General features: G+C 39.6%; 2 protein-coding genes across 8 annotated transcripts in view; one reads left to right on the top strand and one right to left on the bottom strand.

The window, feature by feature from the left end:
- The first annotated feature begins 499 nt into the window (after positions 1 to 499).
- Positions 500 to 4252, top strand: LOC111271047 (aurora kinase C). Its single transcript, XM_022851597.2, has 6 exons — positions 500 to 701; positions 1441 to 1619; positions 2052 to 2225; positions 2459 to 2568; positions 3144 to 3306; positions 3532 to 4252. Exons 1-6 carry the CDS (start codon positions 587 to 589, stop codon positions 3793 to 3795), a joined length of 1005 nt encoding a protein of 334 aa, XP_022707332.1. The 5' UTR covers positions 500 to 586; the 3' UTR covers positions 3796 to 4252.
- A 136-nt stretch (positions 4253 to 4388) lies between these two features.
- Positions 4389 to 27909, bottom strand: part of Synd (protein kinase C and casein kinase substrate in neurons protein Synd) — a 67001-nt gene continuing 43480 nt past the window's right edge. For 6 of the 7 annotated variants that reach the window (XM_022851592.2, XM_086972755.1, XM_086972756.1 and 3 more), the window contains exons 3-7: positions 17017 to 17289; positions 12536 to 12748; positions 9054 to 9170; positions 7716 to 8007; positions 4389 to 7247 (exon numbers count right to left, since the gene is read on the bottom strand). In XM_022851592.2, the coding sequence (XP_022707327.1) occupies positions 7045 to 7247; positions 7716 to 8007; positions 9054 to 9170; positions 12536 to 12748; positions 17017 to 17289 (1098 nt within the window). In that variant the 3' untranslated portion in view covers positions 4389 to 7044. The remainder of the gene's footprint in view (positions 7248 to 7715; positions 8008 to 9053; positions 9171 to 12535; positions 12749 to 17016; positions 17290 to 27909) is intronic. The other variant, XM_022851593.2, reaches the window with a different exon arrangement.

Here is a 27909-nt window from a genome sequence, read left to right as displayed (position 1 = left end):
TGGTTATATATAGTTTTGCCGGTTGTTCACGCAACGTTTTTCTGTGATTTATAGACCCGATGGCGATCAATTTCGATCGAACAACGTACATTAATTAATAGAACTTTGGTGCCTGAACTAAAAAATAATCTCCTCATTTGCTCAACGTCTGCTTTTTGTACAGCAGTAAAACATTGTTTGCTACCTACATATAACTGTGTTGATATTTGGCCTTCAGGGTATATTGCTAGCTAACGTGCGGGTTTTGCGCAACAAATAAAAATATTGTACTCAACTTGTATACTACCCGCCAAACAAACTTCGTTAGCTATAATTGGAACTGCGCCAATAAAAAACACATTGCCCAGTTCCCAAAACGCATTTCCCCTCTTTATTTTTTCGCCTTGATTCTAGTTCGAAAGCGTGATAGTTTCAGGCGCGCCGACCTGCTAACGAACCTTCTATAGTAGCTTCTGTGGTTTCAAATTCCGCGCCAACTGTACTCAAGTTTTTGGTTAGAAATGGCGGTTAGATTTTTGATCGAATTCACTGGTCATGTGTGCAGACTCAATTAAGCTTTATATGTGTATGGCTATATAGCAAAGTAATGGATTCGGAAGCTTCACTTAAACTTAGGCTTGAGGAGTCTGCTGACTTCGTGGATTCTTCAAGTAGCATATCTGATTTAGAAGAAACAGTTGAAGATGACGATCCGAAAAAAGGTATATTCAAAACTGTTGTCCTATCTTTTTACAATTTGCCTGTGCTATCAATAGTGATATAGTTGATAGTTGAAAGTATAATATTAGACAACTTGCGCTGTAATTGGCTGCTGATATATTGCATATATTAAGTATTTTTTTTAATACAACAAAATATATGAACATTTCACATTTGTCTATGATTGTATGATGTTATAGAGTAAGATTATCTAAGGTGTTTTGTGATTTTGGTTGATGTTAGGATATTAGGTAGCTTTGTAGTATGATTGTTACAAACGTACTGAAATGTGGAGTAGACCCAACTTTTGTTATTTACCCGGCATCTATTTTTCTTCCTCCTGAATACAACTGAAGTTCTCATACTGAAGAAAACTTGAAACTTGGCTACAGCTTATTTTAAATCGTGATATCATGTTATAATAAGAAAATTAAGATTAATTCTGGATTCTACGCAGAGACTGCACATAATCAGCTGAAAATAAAATGTGCGGAAAATTTAACGTGAACTAAAAGTTAAATATAATGAATAGATCGAAGCGATGGATGGTCCTTTAAATGAGTTTTCAAAAACTGTTTTCAACAAATTCTTAATTCGACACTTGCATAAAAAGATTACCTTGGCCTTAAAACCTTACCGCCGGCTTGTGAAATTTCAGTGCAAGACAAGACCTGTTAAAGAATGATCTTAATATAAGAAAGATTATGTTGACGTGTTGTTCGTTTCCTTACTGGGGTACAGATTCCAAGCCAGGCTATCTTCCTACATACCCCCCAACATGCGACCCGCACAGCATCCCACCAGGTTGTCGTTTCCACACAATTGACGATTTTGAGATCGGGCGTCCACTTGGCAAGGGAAAATTTGGCAATGTCTACCTTGCCCGCAGAAAAACTGACCACTTCATAGTTGCACTGAAAGTAAGTAGCATTCAGAAATGTTTTAAGTAAATGCGCGCCGATTTCCATACCCTATCATTTGTTATATTTTATCACGTACGACTGCATTAAATTTAACACTGTGTGCTAAGTCTTTTGTTAAACCCTTTAGTGTTTACCTAACATTAGGGTATTTTGAATAGCGATATTATAATAACAAAAGATGGGTTTTCGTTATATTATGTTTGTCATAAAGAAAGCAATTTTGGAGCAAACAAAAAGATATAAGCGTTTTATTTTGTAAATAATTTTGGAATTTAGTTTATTTTTGGAGTTTAATTTTGGCGTATGCACTCTCATTTCTATAACTTCTTCTAGCTTCTAATAACTTCTAACATTGTTCTGATTACTTAACTGGTGGTGATATTCCTCTAATATTATGCTTTATAAATGTTGGATTATCTTCTTACACAGGTATTGCACAAGAACCAACTCATACGTAATCGATGCGAGTACAATCTCAAGCGCGAGATTGAAATCCAGATGCATCTTCGTCATCCGAACATTCTCTGCTTGTACAGATGGTTCTGGGATGATCGAAAAATCTACCTTGTGCTTGAGTTTGCGCCTGGTGGAGAGCTCTTTAAAGTAAAAACAGGTTTCAGATCCATATTAGATTCAACACTCTAAAAGTAGCTGCGACACAGCCCTTTATTGATTATTTCCAATGATCTCTAAAAAACAACTAACGACTATTTAGAGTATACCTTTTAAAAGAAGGCTTACTGTTTTTGTATACCATTACCGTCACAACTACTTGTTGTTTGCCCTAAACACATATATCTAAATAAATATAATGTGTCTGGTGCAAACTTTTACAGTACATCCAAAATAAACCTAAGCGACGCTTGGATGATACAGAGGCGGCCACGCTCATGTACCAGATGATCCGAGCGCTATCCTACTGTCATGCAAAAGGTGTTATCCATCGGTAAGTTTTTGTTAAGTTGCTTTAACACATCCATACATACTTCTACACAAATCTAGTCTGCAACATGTTTAATATTCGGTTATAAAATCAAGAAAAAATTTGAGTTGCCTTGCACTCGTTTACAATTTATTGCGGCTTCCTCCGTCTCTGGGCGCAGGAGCTCTCATTCTACGTCAAAGTAATTTGTGGAAAAATATTTCGTTTTAATTACACCCGGATTATTAATTTATTCTGTGTTACTGTATCTACCATTGATATGCATCAGGGGCATCTAGTGGAGCGCATAATGCTATTTAACAGGACATGCATACATGACTTTACCTCTAAGCGGGACAAAGCTCCAGCGGATCAATGCTAGATTTATTTAACTAAAAGTTTTGGTAAACAATTTTGGTGGGAACATCAGAACAATCGTACAAACAACAATCGTAAAAACTTGTTAGCGCTATAGTAAAGAGCACCGAAAGAGTACTAAGGATAATCTTAGCCTTGTTCTCCGCTCTCACCTGGTTTACATCCAAGGCGATAAAGCTGACTGGCATTTTTTCTAACTCTATTGTGTTCTTCAACAACAGGGATATCAAGCCAGAAAACTTACTACTTGGCGTCAACAACGAGCTGAAAATAGCTGACTTCGGCTGGAGTGTACATGCTCCGTCGCGTCGCCGAAAGACGATGTGTGGAACGCTAGATTATCTGCCCCCAGAAATGGTTCAGCGAAAGGAGTATGACCAGAGGGTAGGTTTTTGAATCAATAAGTGTTTAAGTGCGAAATCAGATCCAGGTTACAAAAAAATCAGCACTTTCAGTGCAAATCATATTCGCGGGTATTTCACGTAAGTTAGTCAACGATGTACTCCGAATAAGGAGCAGTCGTTCTCACGAGTTGATTATCGCTGTTATTATTTGGCGAACGAATCAGATCAGTGGCTTCATTTTCGGAACAAATTCCTAATATTACAGGTGGATTACTGGTGTATTGGAATCTTGATGTACGAATTTTTGACTGGTAGCGCGCCGTTCGAATCTGAGAAGTCTGAGGACACATACCGAAAAATTTGTCAAGATGAAGTACGCTTTCCAAGCCATGTGTCGGAGTTGGCGAGAGATTTGATTATTAAACTGCTAGCTAAAGAGGCCAAAAATCGTATTTCGCTTGAGGAGGCGATCAAACATCCTTGGATCGAGAAATTTGCTGATAAAAATGTCTCTTGCCAGACATTCTGAGATTTGATTATTTTCCGTTTAAGCGATATATTGTCTTTTCATGCACAGAATTCGATCGCAAAGTTTTGCGAAAACTTCACCGATAAGCACAAGCAATTTCGAAATTGAGGGATTCCTCGTGGACGAGTGAAACTCTGTAGTTTGTGTATGAATACATCATAAAAACACATCATAGGAACAAAAGCATGAAAAAGAAATGCTTATTTCGATTGTGAAAGATAAGCCGCTATATATATTGTACACAGAAGAAAGTTTACAAGCTTCGAAGGCTATTGCACTTCATGTAAAACGTGTATTCTGCGCGTAATGTATGATGCAGCAAGCATAGAAAGAAAGAAGTAATAAAACTAGAGCCTTGTTATTCGCTTACTACTAGGACAAGTTTTGCTGTAATTATGAGAAGATATTAAAGAATAAAATATTTTAGCCAAGAAACATTTTAAATGCTTTTATCATATATCCTTATTTGATTCATTATTTCGCCAACAACGTCATGGAATACCATAACCTGCATTTAGATCAAAATTTCAAGTAAGACGGTAACCAACCAATCATCTTCACCACTACCTAGGAATCTACATGACAACAGTTACTAAACTCAAATAAATTATATCATCCTCTTTATTTCTCTTTGCAGTCCATTGCTATTTCTTTTCCTCTCCCTCTCTCTCTATTGCTTCTTTTCGTCTTTTGTGTACATATTACATTTTTCTTCTTTCTTCGTCAGAACAATAGCGTCACGATTACCATTTTCGTTATCGTTATCAATGGCTTTCAAGGTTCCTTTTGTAACTGTGTATTGTAGAGGGAACCTTGTCGGTTTCGCCGTCCCTTACAGTCTGCTCCCATTGCACCCCATAATGCAATGTGCATTCACCGCTGACTTGCATTCTGTAGTCTATTCCTTTAATCACACCTAGCTCACGGTTAAAACTCACACCCCCCGCCTTCGATAACGGGGCCGCCACTTCGATTAATTTTCATCAGGATGAACTTTTGTTGTCCTATTCTTTCCCTTCCCATATTCTAGACTCTTCAATCCTATAAACGTGTGTTTGTTTTTCATCAGTGTTTTTGAATCGGCTTCTTGATGAACGCGGAGTTTTTCCTGAAAAAGCCCGCCCACCAAGATTCCAACCGCGCTGGTAATAAGCATTAATGTTCCTAATATATTTTTATAGATTTATATATCTCTTTTTATATCCTGTAGACGCCTGAACATCATGCAATTTGTTTATTAGTAATTAAACATGTCACGTAATTACTGTATCAACATCACGGTCGGTCCATTCGCATCTCATCGGTCAACATGAAATGTTTTACATGAAAACGTAATAAGGTCCGCTACGCTAACGGCTTCAGCTTATCGGCTGAAAATTGTCGGAGGGAGAATTCAGCAAGAATGGGGTGCGACATCGTACTTCTGCATGGACATAAGCCAGCAAAGAAAAACATCTGAAATTGCTTTCGTGTGCGCTCTCGGCTTAGGTCCCCAATTTGTTCGTACTTATTGACATTGCCTCGTTGACGTAGAATGTGTTTTATCCAACATCTGTCGCTGAGAGTGTATATATATATATATATGTAGTAGTCGTTCTATAGGCTGGGGCGAACATTTAGTTGTGCTTGGAGTCACATTTGTTGAGAACAGGCAGTTATAGTAAGCATAGCAGTCACACGAATCTAAGTGGCAACATGGCGTGCTCCCGGGCAACATTTTAAAGTGATTGCGCGCTTTAACTGTTCAAATGCCTTGTATGTCCTGTAAGTCGGCTAAGCGATAACGAGGGTGTTAAGTGTTATTTATAGCTTATTAGCTTGTTTTACTATTAAACCTAAGCTTTTCCAAAATAGTGGACCTAGAAATCACATCTCACTTGAAAACTACTTCCGTACTTTTCATTCTGCTCATCCACTCATCATCTTGCTGGCAGAATCGGACGAATCGCTTAGCTCATCGCACCTTCCCCGCCCTAACATACAAAATCTCCTGCAATGGATTTTGTTACTAGTAGGAAGTTTACAAGCGGAGTAATTTATTTCAACGAAGCTTCATCTTCAGTACTCAAGGCCCACAAGTCGACAGTTCCACAACTCTGCGATATCGGTTGCAGATGACATCCGCGTAATTATATTGTACGTTTGCAGTTTCAATACACCCGTTTCTCTCTCTTTCTCACTACTTCAGCACTTCTGTAGCTTCGTTGCTATGTTTCTAGAGTCGTTCAATAATCCTTAAGTATAATTATAGAGTCTCGTACGAACTCCCTCATTATAATTCATATCAATGTCAATAATATGGACAGTATTAGGTTAGTGGGCATATAACATGGTAGTGTCAACTTTTTCTTCTTACAACAGCACGCGACAGGTGCTACACTTTGTTTCTACAACTGGCCGTCGTGTGGAGGATCGCTTCGAGGTTCGCCTATTGTGGCGCCTTTTTTGTTCTTTACCTAAAACTATACAGCCGGACGTGCCAATTCATATCATCAGGCTCATCTTGGAGATTCGGAATACGGCTGAAGCCCCTTGGCCCATTCACACTATGTTAATATGTCTAGGCCCCCTCTTTTGAATGGGTTATGTCCATGAATAACCTAATTTTCTTCATTATGCGAACGAAGAAGTAACCATGATTAACCTCTGTGGTTTAGTCCCCTAGACTTTGTTACTGGTGACGCAAAGAATGCACAAACTAGCGAGGTACTGCTTAGCTCTCTTTATCTTCCTCATCATAACAATATCTTATCGCGTTCACATTTATCGTTTCCACTTTATAATCACATGTCACCACCTGATTTTAAAGTGGTATTATGTCTTCTTGGCATCAATTGTTCAACTGCGATTGATACACAAACTGTAGACCTCAAATTTAGAAATGATTTTGGACCCACCTACGGTAAAAGCACAACTATCTGGAAATTAATGAATCAATCATAGAACAGTCATAGGTGTTACGCATTTTTTCAGTTGGACTGTATGCAATTTTTTTTTCAACCTCTTGCCCGGCTAGTAAGGGTTGGTTTTATGTCTAAATTGTTGGGCCTGTATCATGTGTAGTTCCGTGGTTATAACTACACTTCTGTTTGATGCAAACGTTGCTATACGCTTAGAGGTCATCGAGGACTGGCAGGTTTTTAATTCGATGCAAAAAGACAGAGGGCTATTTGTAGTCGTTTTCCCCAGTAGTCGAACATAGATTTGATTTTAATATAACTCTCTCATATGTCCTCGGTTCTCCTTAATTTAGATGGGTTCGGCATAGTTTGCTGGATAAAGTCCTATGCGGCCGTTCTTCCGGCCTTTACACCAGCCCTGCTCGTCTTCGTCTTCGAGTTTCTCGAACAGGTCGCCTCGAGTTAGCGACAACTCGTCATCTTCTGTTTTTTTATAATCGTACAGCGCTCGTACGGGAACACCAGGTCGGCCGTCATCCACTTCTGGTAGAACTATAAATAGGAAAAGAATACACAACACGGTAGGTTAATGGAGCACATTCTATTATGATGAGAGAGGAAAGGAGAAAATCTTTGCTAGAACCGTTTACCAGATAAGTTACGTTCCTATCAAACAAAAAAGGGGTTCCTATATAGGTGATAATCACTATTACTCTCAGAACGAGTGAAATGGGCATGCGAAACGTCGGATCATATCTGTCCCATAACAAGATGTCAGGCTCTATTTTGCTGATCGATCCTAAATTTGGCCATAAATGTAACCATACGTTTGAGATGTTTATTGGAAATGTTCTCTCGCCGTAACATGTACAAACTTACTATGAAGAACTACCTCCAACTTCTATCACTTTTATAACGTTCCCTAATTATTTTTCAAATGATACTAAGTTCAAAAAAAGTACCACACTCAGTTCACATTAGTGAAACGATGGCAATTTGAAGTTCTGATTAATTGTTTACCTTCCGAATCTTCTTCTTCCCACTCATCTGCTTCGCCGAATGGGTTACCGCCGTTTGCGGGAGAAGCCTGATTCGATGATCGGGACTCTTTCGTAGGACTGGAGGTGCCGTTGGACCCCCCGTTGACATTTTCATGTTCCGACAAAGGTTTTCCAGGTGTCGGAGCTTGGCGGTTGGCCGAGTTCATCTTTGCCTCAACAGCTTGGCTATTACCAGTGTTCTTCTTTATTGAGGGAGCCGATGCGGCTGGAACCTTCTTTTTATTCGTTGCGGTAGGATTCTCGATGTAGTCCTGAAGGAATACGGTGCGGATTGGCAAAATGGACAATGTTAAACACAAGACGGCTTTGGAAAATAAACGGTTAGTGAATTCGGCAAACAAAATTATCTAACGTAGTCTGATTGAATAGGGTAATCTAGTCGTTAAACTATGGCCATTATTAATGGGATATAGAAGATACGCTCCTATATTTGTTAATAATGGTTAATAATGTTAATGTGACAAACCAGATAATCTAAGCACTCTCATATTTCGTTGTTATTTCATAGTGCAACGGATAAATGTTAACAGGCCGCCTATTGAAGATAAGAGATTCCTTAAAGAGGGTAGAAGGCTGAAATGTATACATGACATGCAAAAGCTCTCAGCTTTGGGGTCTATTTGTGCCAAGGATGTTAATAAACGACAATGTGTTGTTAGGTTTTGTTCGATAAGCATTGAATCTTAATGTGACTGTGATCCAGACTTCAAACCGCATAACTATTATCTATGCAACTGTTGCTCCTTCAAGTACAATATACATTTGTCCTAAAGTCGAACAATTTCCCAAATTATTCAGCGCCATACACATCTGTTTAACTAGTCAAATGCGGTAGATGAATTAGTGGGTCAAGTACTTAAGAACAGAGTTCACGGTGTAGCGTTGTGTTACAGATGCCTCTTCCTTTACCCATGAAGTTCCCCGTAGCCATAATATTGCCCAATATCAACTTGTGCTTTTCACATCGGAACTGCAGGGTCGAAACCGACGTACAAAGCTGAAACCACAAACCAAACGAGGCGACATCGGCAATTTGTAACTGCTACCAGCGCCGCCTATATCGTGCTTTGTTCAAAAGTGTCCAACGATCCGTCTTTGTTTAGGTGCAACCTCCACCAGTGCGTTGGGTGTTTGTATATGTGTGAGTCAGGAGCTACCGCTGTGTTTGTTATGCCCGAATCAATCAAGCAACGATGAGGCACCTCAGCTTTAGAGGCCTAGATTAGAATGAATCAACTTGGCTTTCCACTAAATATTTGGTCCTATCTGGCTGCTGATGTTACGAGAGTATTCGTACAGGGACATCGTCGTTAATTCGCTGCTGATTGACGAGCATAATTCCACCATCTACCGAGGAGAATCCTTTTTTTGCTCCTTTGTCACGTATAATGTCTCGAAATTCCTCGACATAGTCCTGCTCAATTAATGGGTGAACGGTTGTTGATCAGTTGCGTTCAAATAATGATAACAACACCGTGGTGAATGTCAGAGTATTTTTTTTTACAAAATTAATAATAGCGGTCGCCGTATCGTAAATATCCAGTCGACAGGATGTTTTTTGCGGAAATCCCATCGGATATCGATGGATTATGGCGGTATAACCCATCGTCCCCACAGTAGTTTATTTTTCGCCGATTGAACAGACAACAGCATTATTGTACAGCAGCATCGACATTGGTGGTATATATAAGTTTTTTCGTTGTTGTTGTTTTTCCATCGATTCATCGTAATGATCGTATCGTTCATCATTAATCAATTAGTTTTCGATTGGCATCGAGGTTCGACCCCATTGTACCGCGCAGATTGCCGCATAGGTTTCCACCGTATCGACACCGTTGAAGACGTATTGGAGTAGAGCGGAGATTGGCGCGACCGCCGCCGCCGCACACGTGGGGCACAAGGAGAACGGGGGAGGTAGTTGCGTCAGGTCGGCGACAACGAATCAAGGACACACAGAGACGGCGAAGCGATCGGACGTTGGTTGTTGTTGTTGATGGTTTGAATGGCATATACATCATCGCAGTTTGGAATCGTGACGGGTGAAACAGCGCGCGCAGCCCGGGTACGATGCAGGCCGAGTAATTAATGAAAATCACATAAAAACAATAACACAAGCAGAGAAAAATCGAAAAAAATAATTTCAAAAAACAACGCAAAAGACGACAAAGAAAGTAACAATAACATCAAAAAAAATTAAAGATTGTCAGAACAGAGACGGATTAAGAACTGCGAATGTACAATGTCAACGTGATAGGGTAGTATTGCGACAAAACGACGAAAACTCTAAAAGCGTGTATTACAGCAGATCGATATAAAGGCCGTGGCAATGAAGTATGCCAATAATGGGAGAATCGCAAGCTAGATCGGGAGCTATGAACAGATGTGGAAAATTATTTCTTATGGACCGTTCATAGAGGCAACAACTCTAGTTAACGAACCAATAGTAAATTGAAACATGAGTGGATAGAAACCAATGAAAATATACAACTTTACGTTACTGGTGAAAATTAAAACTGTCTAACTATGTTTGGTAGTAGCTAAATGGCCGAGGTGAATGAGAATCAATTAAAACTTATTAGATACCTGGTGATTCAGGGTCGTCAGTCCTTTTCATATAAGTTCAAAAAGAAATCTTGTATTTTTGTTTCCGACCTGGAATTTTTCACGTTAGCTAAAACTTAGAATCGTCTCATTACTGAAAATATGAATCGTACTTATTTTTACTAGGAAAAACTATTAAGTATCGATTCGTGCGTACTACCCTGGCTTTCATCTCTGACGACTTTTTCGGCCCTGGCTTTTCCGCTGCCTAACAACAGTTTGCCTTGACAATTGTATCTGACAAAATTCGATTTTTTTCGACCCCCTTCATTTTTTTTACCGACCTTTCCTCCACCGTAGCCGCTTTCTTCTTTCATCTGTTTCTCTGTTACAGCAAAAAAAAAATGGAACTTACACAGAGTTTACCACTCTAATTGCGTTAAATTTATATTATAAACACCAATTTATTTTCCTTTGCTAAGGTGCCGCCATACGCCTGCCGACGGCAAACTAGTTTTTTTTTACTAGGCGTTTATCAGCTACGCTAGAGTTAAGATACGTGTTACACTTGAAAAGCTACGATCATTAGTTTGAAATTTCTGTCTCGTACGTTTGTGTATTTAGATGATTGATTTTTCAGTTTTCATCAAGCGCCTTCCGCGTGAAGATTCAATTTAATTGAAGATTTTTTCTTGCATTGCCCGCGCTACTAATCAGTTCTTGAACTCGGAACACTAATCCGACAGATTTAGGGTAACGAGATGACCTTAAGCAACCAGGCAAACACATTTCATGCTACGTCGCATTCACAAGCGTGTTGTTGCAATATCGAAAACTAAAATAGCAGCACAGTACCAATCGTGTGTTATGATATATTACAGGTGTGGAGAAATGACCATTCATAAAGAGCAAAAATAGAACACAGAAAACAAACATCCGTTCGTTTAGATAAAAACGAAAAAGGTCCCGGGTTGGTCGAAATGCGGAAAGGTAATCTTCTTAGTGGAAATACTAACGAGCGATATAAAACTGCAAAACTTCTATCAAGCAAGAGACCCCTCTGTGCGTATCCGTGTATCTGTGTGTTTGTGTAGGAAACCAAACTAGAAAAGAGAAAGTGAAGGCGATATAAACAGTAGATCGCGCGGACAGCGCACACTGCGGTAAATGCAGCGAGATAGATACGTGGCCTTAACCTAAAGGCGTCACACTATTAGATAATCCGAACCCTCGCTTAATCCCTATATGAATTTTTTATTTTGATACAAATTGGCTGTATATGACCTTACCATAAACAGTGGTAAATTGCACATCAACGGAATGATCGATAACAGTAGACAAAATGAATTTGAAAGAAATTAACGATGGTGGACGCAGATCGGACGTTTATCGCAATATCATCGGAGCGATTTTGACAATCAGTATTAATAAACAGCTTTAGGGTAGCTTGTTTACGTAGCGTTGAGTAGTCAGCTGACTCATCTGATATATGGCGCTCATGCGTACGGGATTTCACACAAAATACAGAAATTGTTGAAATGCTAGTTTTTACGTGCATGTTCATGCAGTTCTCTTAATATATCTTTACAGATAGACTATGACGCTGAACGGACTTACAAGGACAATGTTTTATTGCTAAGATGGTGATGTCATTAACTACCATTTTTTAGTTTTTTAAGCTATAGAGCACATTTCCAGTGTTCGGCTCTCTGCGTGGAGCGCATTTCTGCGAAGATTGATGGGGACAGAGGTAAACAATCTTCTATGATTATGTGCGCTTCATTGGAAACGGACAAACTTCATATTTGGCTGTTTAAGATTATAAGGTAGCTATTACTAAGGTGGATAAGAGCTGTGCAATCTCGGCAAAACTATCTTTCGAACGCTGAGCTTTTGACAACATGATCACGTTCCCGAAGGTTCACAGTAGAACACCAACCTATGTGAGTAACTCAGTGAACAGATCTCAAGTAAGAGTCGAACATCTTCTCTGCCTATCTGATACCAGGTTTACCTAAGATTTCTATATGGTGGTTTATATTAGTCAACGCATTGAAGTAATCTGAACCGAATATTAACGTATTTTCTTAAATACTCGAATTTCGTCTTTACGGGCTAGAAAATGGACTAATACGAAAAGAATTCCAAAAAACTCATTAGCGTAATGAAAACATATGCATCAGTCTGATCTGCTCCGCCCGTAGCCTTTATGGGTAACTTCAAAAAATGTATACGAACCTCGAATTGGGGCCACATCGTCGGCATGCCATCACCATGATTATTTGCCCAATATTTTAGGTCTTTTGAGTGATCAGCGTTAGCAACCGTGTGTCGGAATTCATCGTAGATTTGCGGTAGTTCGGAGTCGTCTGTGAGGTTAAGACACGCATGGACACCAAGCAGCATCTCGCGGAAGAACGTCAATCGTCGTGCTTCCATGTCTTGACAACGCTGTTCGTTTGCGAAGGAAGCAGTTAACAACGAGCGAATTATCCGGAGCCACAGAAACAATGCAACGATGAGAAAAATAAGGTTACTTCGGGAAGAGAAAACGTTGCGTGAACAATAGTATTATATATGCATTCTTGAAGGATGTCATAGTGATCATATGATTGTCATTAGTAAGCCGGTGAATATTTGAACTGAATATATATATATATGTATATATATATATATATATATTATATATATATATATATATATACATATATATATAAAACTGGGAGGGCCACACAGAGAGCTATACGTACAACGACAGTTTGGAGCTTTGATAGTACCTGCCGTCACAGTCATATGTTTATACCCTGTAAGTGTATAACCTTCACTACATAGAGAGTATGACAGACATTAGAAAATTTTCTTTTACGTTATATCGTACCAACGGTAAAAACAACAGTAATATAAAAAATTAAAAGTGAAAAGGGTTTTCATGGGTCAATGGCTTTGAAAACTTCCTTTGACTGCTGACGATATTCCCTAATGCCACGGACAGTTGCTGCTCGGAACGATTTTTCGGGCTAGTAATTTGCTCTTCTAATGGCTTGTCAGAGAAAATTGAGAGTCAGAGCGACTGACCAATAATCCATCTTATCGCTGTGTTACAAAATGGACGATTCTTTCAAACAATCTACGTTTTCGATAGAAGAATCGTCACTTACTGCATATAATTCTACTAAATCAAACTTCTAGCAAATAGAAGAACTTGTCGCCGTATGTAATTTAGAGATGTGGCATGTCGATTAGTTAATCGAAACATGATATTTTCCTTTACTGAACATAAAACTTATATTGTACTCGCGCGCCAAATCATGTGTGGCCATGTCACATTCATGCCATATATTAGAGCTCACGAATCCTCTGGCTATTCCTACATATTCGTTTTTGTTGAAAGTAAATAATTTTCTCACGGTCTTTACCTTCCCTTTCTTTTGTGAAACATTTGGTGTTTGTGAACAACATTTTGGCAGTATAATGCATCGCCGAAGATGCTTGTCGTCACAACTTGTTTATTCTGTTGCAGTGGGCCATTGATCTTTAGCACGGTTCAACAGACTTACGTAAATCTATCGAGTACAGTATTAGTAAATAATATTTTTAATGAGTTGATAATATTTATGAGTTTCTGTTTTTAATAAGTCATATCGAGTAAACGATTCAAGTTTAACCAAAAAATCCTTTTCGCTACAAACTGACCCTTGGTTATGGACGTCGAAAGCAACACAATTTTTTAGGGAAACTTATTGGTTCGTTATGTGTTCCAGTTGCCGTTAGCAGCTTGGTTAACGGTTCTCGTCGAAACGTTCTTTGACTAGCTATCGATTTCCAGCTGCTGCTGAGGTGTGGGGGGATATCTGGCCGGTGAATCATCCTTGAGCAAATATACGCTTGAGCAGTAGTAATAATAGCATCAGTACACAGTATTAGACAAAGGCTCGATTTCAATGGCATATTGTTTTGGTAAAGCGATCTGTTGCTGAAATCTTCTGGTGATAACGGTGAACAATAGATTTGCCCGCATTCTAGTCATTGTCATCTGCTGGGGCAAAATGCCACCGACGTGGTAGTGATCAGTAGATAAGAAACAATGCCGGATATGGAAAACGAGCCATTGGCAAATATTTCGTACCTAATTGTTAAGCCGCGTGATCAGAACGACAACCTGTGGATACCGACAGATGAATAATACGTATTTGATGGTCAATAAAGCCGAGCAAAAACTTCTTGCCGCAAAGTTGTTCTGAGGTATATATAGTACTGAATTAACCGGCCAACGGCAATCAGTTGTTCCTTCACAGAGGTTCACTCAGCTATTATGTCAGTCTTATTATTCTTTGGCTTAGAAAAGCAGGATGAAGCCTTCAGTTTTAGTTCATTCGCATATCCCATCAAGAGAAGACATCTTTTGAACTTCCACATCCGAATTTTTGTGGAAAACTGCATTTCTTCCTATGGTGGACTTTTGACAGCATACAAATACATTACATGGTACTATTTGCGAGCTAAAGACACACCCCCATTTTAGATGTGACAATGTCTTTGTTTATCCAAGTCAACATATCTAGCCAGATGAAGTCTGTCCTGTATGTAGTTGACTATCGCCGACTAATTTACCATTGACCTTCACCTTGTATGATTTCCGAATTTGTCGCTAAGCGAACGCCGGCACTGCTTTGGCAGTACTCCAACTGTAACGAACTGGAACCGCTGACCGGATTCTATCGATTAGTGTAGCGTTCGCGGTACCAGAACATTACAAATAAAAAAAGCTTTTCTGTTATATTGTATTTTATTTACGTGCACGTGCGTATGATACACCACACATTTATCGAACTGAACCTTCTGCTTGCGTCTTGGCCGCCAAGGGCGATAGCATTCAGTGTATTCTCCACAATTTCGTTGTTCAGACAGAACAAATAAAAAAAATAGGCGGAATATTGCAAATATTTTAATAAGCAGAATTGTTATAACCTACTTATAATATATATATATATATATATATATATATATATATATACTTATTTATAACTCGATAAAATTGAGACCATTATAGATTACCGAGCTTATAAATCGTCGTGTCAACACGTTGAACCAGCAGCGCAAAACAATGAAAAAATAATTAAAAAAAGTGACTTATTTTGTTGCGACATCTAAACAGTGTCTTAGGACACGTTAGGAAGTGCTCTGAGATCTGGCATGCTGCTTATCCTTTTCTGTTTGCAAGCACACTGAAAATCCTGCCTATTTTTCAGTGAGGAGGTACTGAAATCGAATTTACACTTAACTACAGCTTCTTACGGTCAACCGAAATGTATATTATATTGCATGTGCCTTGCATGCCTTGGCGTTGTAGTCGGCGCGAGAAACGTAATGGTCTTGTCACGATTACGTGGGCTTGCTGGACATATGGGTCGCAGAGTGCTATCCCAATAGCTCTCAGAACGCTGGTGGGCTCATCTTATAATTGTCAAAGCGTAAATCTTATTTTTCATTTTATTTCCGTTCATTTTACACATGACGTTGAAGACACGGTCAACGGTTCGTTCCTACACCACCGCCCACCCTCATCAAGTTAAAGGTGACCGGTGGCCTTTTGAACAAAATTCACATTGCGGTTTTTTCCGTTTGCCGGCCCCGCTAAGATGTTGTTTTTGGTCGGAAAAGAATTTGTTCACTATTTCGTTTGAAACTAGCTTGGCATTGCACCCTTTCATAAATTACTACCAACTTTTTATGGTAAGGTTTGTATTAATACCACCATTGCACTACTGCTGAAGCACTTATGCTCACCACTCATCATTCAGTTCTAACGCATTGACTCTTGCTAATTATTGAAGTTTTAGATTAAGCGCGTACCTTTTAATTTGGTGTAAGCGGTTTACCCTTCGTTGCTCTCTTGTAAGCAAATAATGGTGACACTGTTTTTAATTGCACTTTTTCCCTTTTAATTTTACTAATTTTTTCTAAAAAAAATCCAGCGCTATTTGTAGCCCAGTATCGCCGTCTATTTGTTGCAATACATACGCGGCAGTACATGTTGCATATTTGCTAACAAAGTACCAATGGTTCATAAGGGAGCTTCAAAAAACATTGACCCCGTTGAAGACGGAGTATTTTGAGAATCAGGCCATGAGGGGTCTCCGTCGATTTCCGTCTCCGTTTACAGCTTGAGCTATAGGAGTTTCCTTATTAGAATATTGAGTATAGTTCAGATTTTGTGTAGAAACGGAAAAATATGTCTCTAGCGATCTGAGAATGGGCAGAAAAATGACAAGTAGAAAATAGACAAGTCTTTTGTCCATAAAAAGATAATAGTAGGTAAATTGGGGGTCTTTACTCGTGTCTATTTCGTGAGGTACCAAGAAGCGTTGTTTATGGTTGAATGATGACTTGCTCAGCGAAGCAACCTAATACCGGAGGGACCCACTTTTATTATTATTTTTTCTTATATATTTATTAGGAGGGCTTAACGTTAATCCCTGACCGGCATTTCTTCAGTCATATTCCATTCAACATAATTCACTGATTGTTTTCCGTGTCATTTACACTATATATAAAATATTTCAAATGTACGGTGAGTAGGAAATAATACGACGACAACCAAATCGTTCGGGTACCAGTTTGGCTAATCAGTTACAACTTCGCATCAAAGCGTATCAGATCATGAAGATTTCGATCGATTATGATAACCTTACATAATTATGATTTGATCAATCACTCACCTGAAACACATCTGACATGTCCGCTTTATACCGATCGTTGTTCTCGCCGATCTCCTTTAGCGCCTGGTCGTATTTGTCGCGACAGCGGGCGACATCTTCTCGGCATTTTTCAACACGGTCGCCGAGCTTCTTCATCTGGTCAGGACTAAGCGAACTGTCTGCTCCGGCGTTTCTCTGCTGATTCTGAGCGGACCGCTCCTGTTTACAAGCAGCATGATAGTCAGCTTTGGCACGTTCGACTTTTTCGAGCATTTTCGCCCACTGCTTTTGCGCCTACAGATATATGGATGAAAACAGAAGCAGAATTGAAATTATATAGATTAGTTTCTGACTGGTTTAACTCAGCAGCCGTTATGATATGAGGGTCACGCCACGGTGGAATTAGAGATTTGAAAAAAATGTAGGAACACGTGATTTAATGTGAATTAAGTTTATTTCAGCTAGTGCTGAATATTGATTAGCGTCTAAGCGTCACAATGAAAGAAGAAATTTATTAAAAAAGAGCGAAATTTAAAAAAAATGGCGAATTTATGTGAAGGTTTACCTAGAATTCACTGACATCCAGTGGACAAATTATGGAATTACAACTGTTTGGCAATCTACAAGCGGCGGTGGCCTTCCGAAGACGATGTGATAAAAGGCACGAATACCTTTACCGCTCTGAAGTGCAATAATATTAAACATGAGCTCAAAAAGATTTTTTTTCAGCTAGTACAAGTACTAGAGATATTATTAATTTGTATAATTTCAATGCTTGCACTGTGATTTGTTGAGTTAAACAAACAACTTAGGGTCGCCGCCGTACACACAATATTAGGCGTGGGTTACCTGCATGCAGATTAAATAGGAACGGTCCAGGTCTTAATACTGGCGGTTCATAAAGGTGTTTTTGACACACGCTTTACCTACCCAAACAGTGTCGGTTTTGTTTTATAGTAAATGTTTCGAGGATTGTTAAGCATCACTTCAAATTAAGTATCACAATATGTACTTTATTTTAAACATAGGGCATATTTGTCGAGACTGGTAACAGATTTGAAAAAATAATGCTGAAATACCGGAAGCATGCCCAATTTTAAGTTTGATTGGACAGCGTTTAGTAGTTTGCTTGTAATAAGTCGACGTGTCTACGCAATTCTCACAGATCTACTGGCGAAGGTTCCGTCATTGTTCTTATTCATTGAGTACCGGGCAATTTTTCAATAACTAAAATAAAGTATTTCTGTAAGTGTTCATGTTAATTAGAAATCTAAATAGAACATTTTAGGAATAGCATCTGTGACAGATCGTAGATGAATCTCGTTCTATTAATGAGAGTAGTGATCGCAATTCATTTGACTCACGCAATATTATACTAGGCTTTATGTCAATGCTCCTATTTGATTTCTGGCAATCAGCTCGTTCACGACTAACTATTTAATCATCTCCAAATAATACGAACAATTTGAATGTGTTATAATAGATATTTTTTCCTTTTACCACTACGTATTTGTAATAAACGAAATTTCACTTTCGATTCGAGGATCGAAAACATTTCATTGCAGGCCTTCAGTTTGTTCCGTTTTCCATTCCTCGGTCGCTTAGCACAATCGAGTTCATGGTAATTTAGAAATTTAGTGATGGATCCACCCACGGCAGTAGTTCCTCCGGGGATCTGTCAGTTTGATGAATCTTAATTGTTCGGTATCATCGCGACGCCAACCGCTTGGACAGAGGAGCCAATGAACTCACAAATACCAGAAACATACATAAGTGTGGTATGGAGAAACAACGATTTAAGAATAGCGTCTTATTTGTACTTCATTGCTGCACTAAAAATTGACATAGTCTCTTGAGAAGGAATGTGCTTTGTATAGCCACACTCATTGTAAGTAATTTCGTTTTTTAGCCAGATATTAGCAAAGGTTTCACGTATCATCGCGTATTAGTTACCACAACGAGACTCACATGTATTGAGGACTTATGGCTCAATGCCAAAATTTTTAAAAAAATTCGTTCCGCTGCTCCATACAGTACTCACGCACGAATACACATAGATAAAAACATGATATATCGGTCTTCGTATATCTATCTATCTATCTGATCAAGCAAACACCCAAACAACAAAATTTATGAGGGACTAGCTCTCGGCCCCAGGTTTTTGTCCCTGCCTCGTGACAACACAACGGACCACACCTTCGACTAATGGGTGTGATGGGTTAACCGATCACGCCAGGTGGGAAGCAGCTCGACGATCAAAAAGCGGTTGGAAAATAGACCCGTTTTCCAAAAGCTGAACCCAACGACGTGGTGAAAGAAGGTTCCACAATGTTTCGTCTATAAATAAATTGCAATCTGCTCGGTGGTCGAGCCGATTCGTGGTGGTTGGAAAATCTTTAGCCGAATTGATACAGGCACCCCTGTGCGTAGCTAACAGCTATGAGATAGTATCGCAGACGTGGTGTTGGTCGACGTTTTTGTAAGGACGAACGAGCAAGCATAGGAAGAGCGGAGGCAACGTCAGGAGCATCAACAATAACAACGACAGCAAATGTTAAAATTTTCTATCATGTTGTTGCTCGACTTTGCATTCCCGGCCAACCTCGTTCACACCTGTACATGAATACTCTTAGCAACTTGCAGCGTATTACTTGGTTTCGTTGAACAACGACCCACATGTAACTCCGGGGCGAGTCGGCCAACCCTGGTAGAACCGCCCCAACCGCTATTTCGCCATCCGAACGTTCAGACACACATACACACTGATGCAGATCATAAACATGTATAGGGAAAGCGTTTTTAAGAGTGGAGCAACCTGTGATGATAGCAACAAGAGAAACTAGATTATGCCGTTGTTACAGTATAAATGGTACTGGTAAAAACAAATATTTGCTTTCAGGAAGCGTCATCCTTTCATGTCTTACAGCGTCCGTATTTTTTTCGTCGTTTTTTGTTTTATTAGACGAACAACGATGCGTCTTCCAGAACGCATTTGGAGTGGACGCTGTAGTCATCCTCGGAAGTTTTCCCTTGTATTTTTCGAATGTTAAGTCATCGCTAACTATTCGTCAACAAGCACGGAATATCAGACGTTGTAGTGGTAACACTAGCAGTGGTCACACGGGATACCTGTCAGTTTCGCTGTTATCATATTGAGGGAATACTTTAGGAAAAATCACCGAATAATATCACGATTCGAATAACTAGATGTCAAGTAAACGCGGCCTAGTTTGGCCTGTACAAGCCATAAGTCTAGAAGAGTCCGAGTCGGTAGCAGAGCGGAGAGACTCTGCAGAAGACAGTGTCGCCAGCAGCGGTGAAGCCACGAAGACACTCCACGTCGATACGCTCTCAGCCACCATCATCATATTTTATTGCGTTATATTGCACGCAATCGCATCGGCCTTTTCGCATGCGACGGCTATTGTATCGTTACATCTACATTATACGACGCCTGAAGACTTGAATAAGACAAGCAGCAATCGACCACCGCAGATCCGAAAACCCAATATTGAAACCCACGGAAACCATGGCACTCCGTAAACGATACTCCCGAATCGACCAGGTCGACTGTACGGTAGTCGAGAAGGAAATATTAACATCCAGCCGGGCAAACGATTCGAATAATAATAATAATTATTATTATTAATACTGATAATAAAAAAAGCATTGGATCGGGGAAGTGTAAAGAAACAGGTCATAACAAACGGCAAACAAAAACAAATCTCATAGCATTGACATTCTCAGTAACATAAAAAACAAGAAGCGTATACAGAATGTAAGTACACCTTGGAGGTCGTGTAAACAACTAACAAGATAGTGGCTACGCGGTGGGAAAAAACAAAACACTATTTACTTTCAAAGAAATGTTGACATTGCGTTGATTTGCTTACTTATATTCGAAAAAAAGAACGCCTGACCTGCCATCATTATTAATTAAATTGCGGTGAAATCATAGTACTATCATACTACAAAATCCAGCCTGCAATTGTTTTCCTATAAATTATTGAAAAATTTACTCGGGCCAAGCTACGTACTCATCATTAACAAAGTAAAAGGTCACGTAAAATAACAGGTCTGGTGTTACCCAATATCCGTTCAACTTCGTAGGATTTTCGTTTAATTAACAAGCTGTCCGTGGTTCTCTACATATTGTAACCACACTATGCCCTTAAAGCACTTTCACCCATTGGTGGACAGCATGCATTACATTGTCCATAAATTGACTGCAGTCTATTTACTTATAGCTCTAACGAACCATTGAAGCGCTATATCGTTATGGTAAGTGCAGTCAGCTCGCATCACATAGAGAGATCAACGCAAAACTCGTATCAATATCAATCGATTTAAAGTATCTATCTATTTAAAGTAGAACAGTCGAAACAACATTTAGCTGAATTGGAAAACATCCGGCATAGCGTGCTATAAATGGCGGAAACATAAAAAAATCTGATGAGATTTGCCTGCATATTCTCTATATATAAAAAGAGAAAATTTCAATATGTGAAAAAAAAACGAAGAGTTCAATGGTACTCCTATTCTATTTCGGTAATGGGGGGAAATGGTGCTGAGAGAATTAGGCAACCCACATTGAACGAACTTTGCCACGTACAGATTACAGTAGTGTCCTATATATAAGTTATTCTCACATACAGATGGCAAAAGGATTAACGTTCTTTTATTGGCCTAACGAAAGCACTCGTTGTAACGGGTGATTCTGACTTCGCAACAAGCCTATCGATCGTCACCTTCAAAGCTTCCCTATTCCTATCCATTTGGACAGGAAACACAAGGCTACGGAAACGAGACGTTTCGCTATAATTCTACGCGGAACGTGCTTATAAATGCAGTAGGATCCATAAACGCTATATAATGTTATTATTACCGACGACAGTTCTCCCGATATTGCACGTTAGCAACGATTTCGTACGGCCAGCCTGGTGCAATGTGCAGGGCACCGAGGCGCGTCTGACCAAAGGAACCAATCAAGCACGGACGTACCGCACACGCAGACGTTGTAAGGACTCTACTCACAGGTGGACTCAATTAGTCCGGCAGAAGCCATTTAGACCGTATCGACAGTCTGAATGTTCTCGAATAGTTATCCTGCACGAACGTTACTAAGTGCATAACAGTAGTCACATTCCACTTCTAGCTGTCCTATACAGTATAACGCAGGAAATGAAGCTATTGCTATCTTTTTTATGGTTTTGCGATTTCTTAAGATCACCGGTGCGACTGTGTGAAGTGGATGAATACCTCTGACAAATTGAATTCGATAGGAAAATCGATATCGTCGTATTACCCAACGTACATATAATAGCTAGTCGTTTTTTGCCTCTTTTTAGCGTTTTCAAAGTCGCCGAGGCAAAATCATTACAATATAATACTTTTTATTATAAAAGTAACGTGCCTTCCTCTAAACGTTATTTTATTATTCAATGTAACAAAGTCGGCTCGGCTCGAATTATTCATACGGAGTACAATGCCCAGTTTCCTCTCGGTAACAATGGAAAATCGTGTAGAACGCCAGATAAGCCCATATAATACCTCAGCCGCCTGCACTAGAATCCATCCTAGAGCACTGTGACATAACGCTTTACAAGACACTAAGCAACATTATGCTGTTCAGGCAACGCTAGCACAAGTCGCCACCGTCTGATGGCCAAGAAGCCGTGACCACATTCATTACAAAACAATCCAACCATCAGTTGTGGCTGCCGCTAACTCCGATAGCCCTGCTCCGCAAGGCGGAGCAGATACGTTTAACTGCGGTCTGCTTGCCTCTATGCTAGGAAACCTGGCTATTCCCACATTCCAGGGTAGACGGTTCAATCGCTACGCCTTTGTCGGTCGTGCAATATACATATATAGAGCATTGTAGTAGGCTTACGAGGAGTAGCGAACGGCGTTTTATCACTTAGAATCGGAATCGTTGTTACATAAATGACAATGTTGTGTTTGAACTGCATTGAAGCTCTCGGTCCTCGTCGGCCTTCAGCCGATGTGTTAGAGCCGTTGCTTGATCGAGTCGGTCGGCCATGGGTCGGAATCTGTCATATGTACGTGAATGGAGTCGGCCTTCAGCCAACTTCATATAAATGTCCCTGAATGGAAAACGTTTCCTCTGTTGTCACTGGACTGACATCACCACCCGTAATACATATGTTAAAGACTAGCACGTCTGGAAACGACTGTAGCAAAAAATCAACCGCCACTAAAACGACTCTATGGTTACTACTGTCAGCACCGCTGCAGCTGTTACCGCTATCGCAGATAAAAGTAAAAGAAAAAAACTGCGGATAAAAAGTTCAACGGTGAGAAAGGGCGTCAGGCGAGAGATCGCTTGATTTTTCTTGGACACTTTCGGGATAAACTGGACGCTGGCTCGTTCGCTGGCTAAGTGATCCACCAATCGGGAACGGCACAGAAATCGAAAGCATCTTGAATGAGCTATCGATACCAAATTCGAAGTCCTGCAGGATTCGGAACAGCTGGGCCGAACGAATCGTTTGTTACTCAAAGAGTAGTTAGCTATATTTACGAGTCGTAGCAGCGGACGGTGTGCTCGTAAATTGCGCATACGAACACAGGCAGAGAGGTAGCCGCTGGCATCAGGTACATGATGAACTGATACGGAACGAGTGAGGTCAATGGGCAGTGGCATTTCTTACGGTAGCTATGAGCTATTGAAACGGCTGACCGTTGAGAAATGGTCTATATGTCAACTATGGATACTTTAACACACAATATATTGAGTATCACAATTGAGAAATTTTTTATGGCGAATATTATCTTTATTATATTGCTATTTGTACACCCGACCTACAAATAGTGATTCCATTAGATTCGTTAATAATTTAATTGGATCAAACCAAAAGCTAGCTAGTTGTATGAATGGCCCTCTCGAAATTCTACTACTATCAAAACGTGAGCGTTCGATTAGAAAAACGACAAATATTTTCAACTCGCAGACAATGAGCATTAGCTCAAGTTGATCCTCGTGCCCCTGTCGCTTTTGATGCTGTTTCGAAGCCAACCTACCACCCCGCCTATTGTATTAGTATGTTAAAGTTACAGATTCACCGTTCATTCAAAGTTACACCGATTACAGAAATAGTATAAAAAAACCATTGGGGAAGGCTGCAGATAATATGTTAGATCAACACGTATCATGCATATTGTTTACGACGGCCGTGAAGAGGTAATCTGCTGGTACAAACATCGGCCATTTTGTTCTCTTAACTTTCATAATTCCAGCTTGCCCCGTGCTGTTTTTGTACCGAGCACAAAAAAACAAGTGAAAGTACTAGAGATCCTGTGTCCATTAATAGGCGCGACTGTTTTTCAATAGATATCTTTCGCGATAGCAGAGCGTTCCCACAGCGATTTTCAATATAAAAAAAAAGAGCAAAAACACCAGCCGCCCAAGAAAGCGCCAGGAGGATAGAGGCGACAGGGACAAGCATAGTGAAACAACATTAGAACCTATAGAGAAGACATGACGGCTCAACAGAATCCACTATGCGACAATCATTTCGAGTTGTTTTTGAGGCAAAAATCGATTGTTCGTTATTTGCTGGCAAACGTAAAATTGTCTAGTAAATGATGGAAACTTTTGCTTGCGCAACTCATTTCATTGAGAATTTATGAGCCATTTCACAGCAATATTAGCGATAATATGGGTGTTGTCGCGTAATAATATCGCAATTTCTGTTTTTTTCTCTCGATTTATAACAGCACTACCAAAAGAAGTGGTAGCCGGAGTCGAAGCCGTCGGCACATTCCGAGCATTGCCGTTGCGGACCGCAATGGCGGACGAGATCTGTGTTGATAGATTACACTGGAGTGAACGCCTTGAAGAAAGTCTCCAAAAACATCTTATACAGTAGGGTAGAAAGTCCGTTTCATCAGTCACGTACTAGACAGGTTGATTTTTAGTTTTTGTGCGAAAACTTGTTTACTACGGGTTCTACTAAAAGTGAATACCTTTTGGTCTAAAGAGAGCAGAAGTCGTATTGATAAAGTCTGATGGCCAAGTCGTTCAACAGGTCATCATAAAAAAAAACTCTTGCAGGTCAAGTACACCTGATTTTCTACAATTTATTGTAGTCCTCCTGTCGTTAGATTATTGTATTTTGATATAATTGCTCGTATTATGTTAGAGTAACTTAGTGGGAAAAGAGAAGATAGTACCGACGCGGCAGAGTCACAGCAACCGTCGACGCGACGACTGAATCGGAGAAACGTCGTCTTGGATAAATTCCCTTTCAGATTTCACTTTGCTGTATGACAATGGTGACGTTGTTCCCTTTTGACATTACGTAGTTCTTCATTGTGCGGCTTCATGAGATATTAATAATCAATAGTTCTCAATGGGAATGTTTTAGTTTAGATTTTCTTCCGGTAGAAGGAACTTGTATCGAACGTCTTCTAGAAAGCAAAAACCTGAGTCGTGACACTGAGCTTTAACGGTATTGTCAATATTCTGGACTGATCGTTTTTCTAATCAAATAGATGTTGAAGAATATTCAAGTTACAAAGGCTAATCAGTTGTTGTGGCGTCACGGCAGCTGCGTAGTATCTTAATGTTTTTTAACTATGTATCAAATGCCAGCTCGTTCGCTATTCAAAGACGTTTTTAGTCGCCACCGCCGCTGTCGCCAACTGTCCCAGTGACAGATGATCTTCAGTTTTTCCAACACTCTTTCCAGGCAACATCTTCACGCTAAGAGCATAATATATGCTTGTCTTACCGCCGACGTAAAACATGAATTAATTCAAGCCTAAAAATCATTAGATATACATCTATGTGAAAAGCAATCCACTCTGTCAATTCAAATAGATATTAAATCAAGTCTTGGCAACCGTTTCCAGTTTTACTAAACTATCGCCCGTACGCAGCTATCAGCAGCGAGATAGGCTGAAAAACCAAACGAACAGAAGGCAAGTAAATGAGATGAAAAAAAAGCCGAATTTGTTGGCATAGGTTGATTCGCATATTGAGCTGCTGAAATACGATAAAGCAAAACGTGTGAAAAGAGCTCTATTCTATGTGAAGTAATGTTACAGAAAATAACACGGACGCCGCAGATTGATGCGGTCACAGACTTGACTAGAATTGAAAAGGTCGGAGAAACTGCCGAAGAGCAGGAACGGTACACTAAAACCGACTTGGTTATGTAAAAACATAAGCAAAAATCACAATTCTGGTGGTGTCACGAAATCGGGTAGCAATCTATAATCAAGCATTTGATTAGCAGAAATCGTTTGCGGTAACAACAGTCATCGCATGCTCTGGGTAGCTACGAATATTTCGACCGTCACCCTTGCCAACATGTCTTGCCTCTAAGGTGCGATATATTGTCCTAATGAATAACTGCTCAGGCTCATTTTTAACTCTATATAATAATCTGTTCTAATGTATTCTGTAATTTTTCCTACAAGCATTTTGGTGTTCTTAATATTTAGTGGCTTTTAACGACTTACGTTTCTCGACTGAAAGCCGAATGTTTGTTATGTTGACAATTATCGAGCGAGCCAGAAGGTCGATAGAAGACAATCCCCACCGCACACAACGTCCTGCTTTTTAAATGATTGACTTGCACGAATCAATGAATTCCATTGATTTCGTATTAAATGTTTACAATTTGACTATCAAAAGTAGTTCTGTTTATACTGTGAGTTAGAATCTATTGATTAAAGATAGCCTTTTCCGCAATTATTTATAAAAACTAGGTGTTCATGACAAATTCCGGTCGACCACTACTACCTTGTTCGCACGTGCAGATACAGTTTTCATTGTAGTTTCTGTTTCTTCAACGCTAGAACGGTTCAACGTTATCGCTTACGTTATGTTAATAGGTTGCCCGCAATCGCAGCTTTTACGAAAAAACATTTCGAATCAGTTCCTTACGACTTTGTTTATCACGATTTGTTAGATAGCGCATGTTCTCTTCATCCGATTTAAATTGAGGTCGAGTCGTTCTTCTAACTTAAGCAATAGTTATCACGATGATGGTACTTATGCATGTGTTTCGACTCAGCAACGACAGTGTGAACCAGACGGCCATCACAGCATAATGCTACGTACAGGCTCGGGTCCTTGCACTGCTGCACACATAAGAACTTGTGTGTGTCAAAAATTTAGTAAATTTATGGCACACACAAATCCGAGATTCAAATCATGTGGTAAGTCAATAGATTTGGTACTGACGATCTACAGTCTGCTGCAATGCTAACGAAATTTTATGCGTCAAAACGTTTCAATTTTGTGGCTATGAACGTTTTTTTCCTTATTCTATAGACATTAACCCATTCGTATTGTACATCATCTTTTAAGAACTTAAATAATTCGTAACGAATGCATTCACTTACGTTAAGTTGTTCTCCATATCGACAGCTTCGAAGGGGTTTGGTAGAACATCTTGGAATTAAGATGTCCACTCACATATCTTTCCGATAATAGAGTAGTCAATACCTTTTTTTTTAACATTTTTCTTGCTAATTCCTCAACGCACGTTTGTTCTTCATGCAGCGTGCAAGAGGCATATTCAGGTATGCAATCATGTACCGTAATGATCCTGGTTTTATCATCCGCATTATTGGCCAATTTCATTGTGATGACGGACAGCAGGTTACTCAGTTCAGGGACGATATCTGAATGAAGCGTCATTGGTCCGATTCTACCGACGCGCTGGTTCACATGTCGTATGTGTTAGTAAAGTAAGATGTTTGATCTTTGTGTTTCCCTTAACACCTAGTTCCTTTACTATCTGTCAGATGCCTTAATCAACCTTTATTTAAGCCACCGGCCTAGTACTGGCAGTGCTAAACTCATCATAACCCTCAACATCTTTAGTATTTTCTTGTTGATTGCATCGTGGTCAATTGCTTCATTACTCTTTGTTAAAA

The sequence above is a fragment of the Varroa jacobsoni genome, unplaced genomic scaffold, assembly GCF_002532875.2.
Source record: "Varroa jacobsoni isolate VJ856 unplaced genomic scaffold, vjacob_1.0 contig00294, whole genome shotgun sequence".
Taxonomy (NCBI): domain Eukaryota; kingdom Metazoa; phylum Arthropoda; class Arachnida; order Mesostigmata; family Varroidae; genus Varroa; species Varroa jacobsoni.
Note: the sequence above shows the minus strand (reverse complement) of the source record. Positions and strands in the feature narration are given on the sequence as shown.

Coding starts and splice junctions, on each gene's coding strand:
- LOC111271047 (XM_022851597.2), top strand. CDS start 587: ATGGATTCGGAAGCTTCACTTAAACTTAGGCTTGAGGAGTCTGCTGAC. Junction 2,569..3,143: donor GCAAAAGGTGTTATCCATCG/GTAAGTTTTTGT, acceptor CTTCAACAACAG/GGATATCAAGCCAGAAAACT. Junction 3,307..3,531: donor GAAAGGAGTATGACCAGAGG/GTAGGTTTTTGA, acceptor CTAATATTACAG/GTGGATTACTGGTGTATTGG.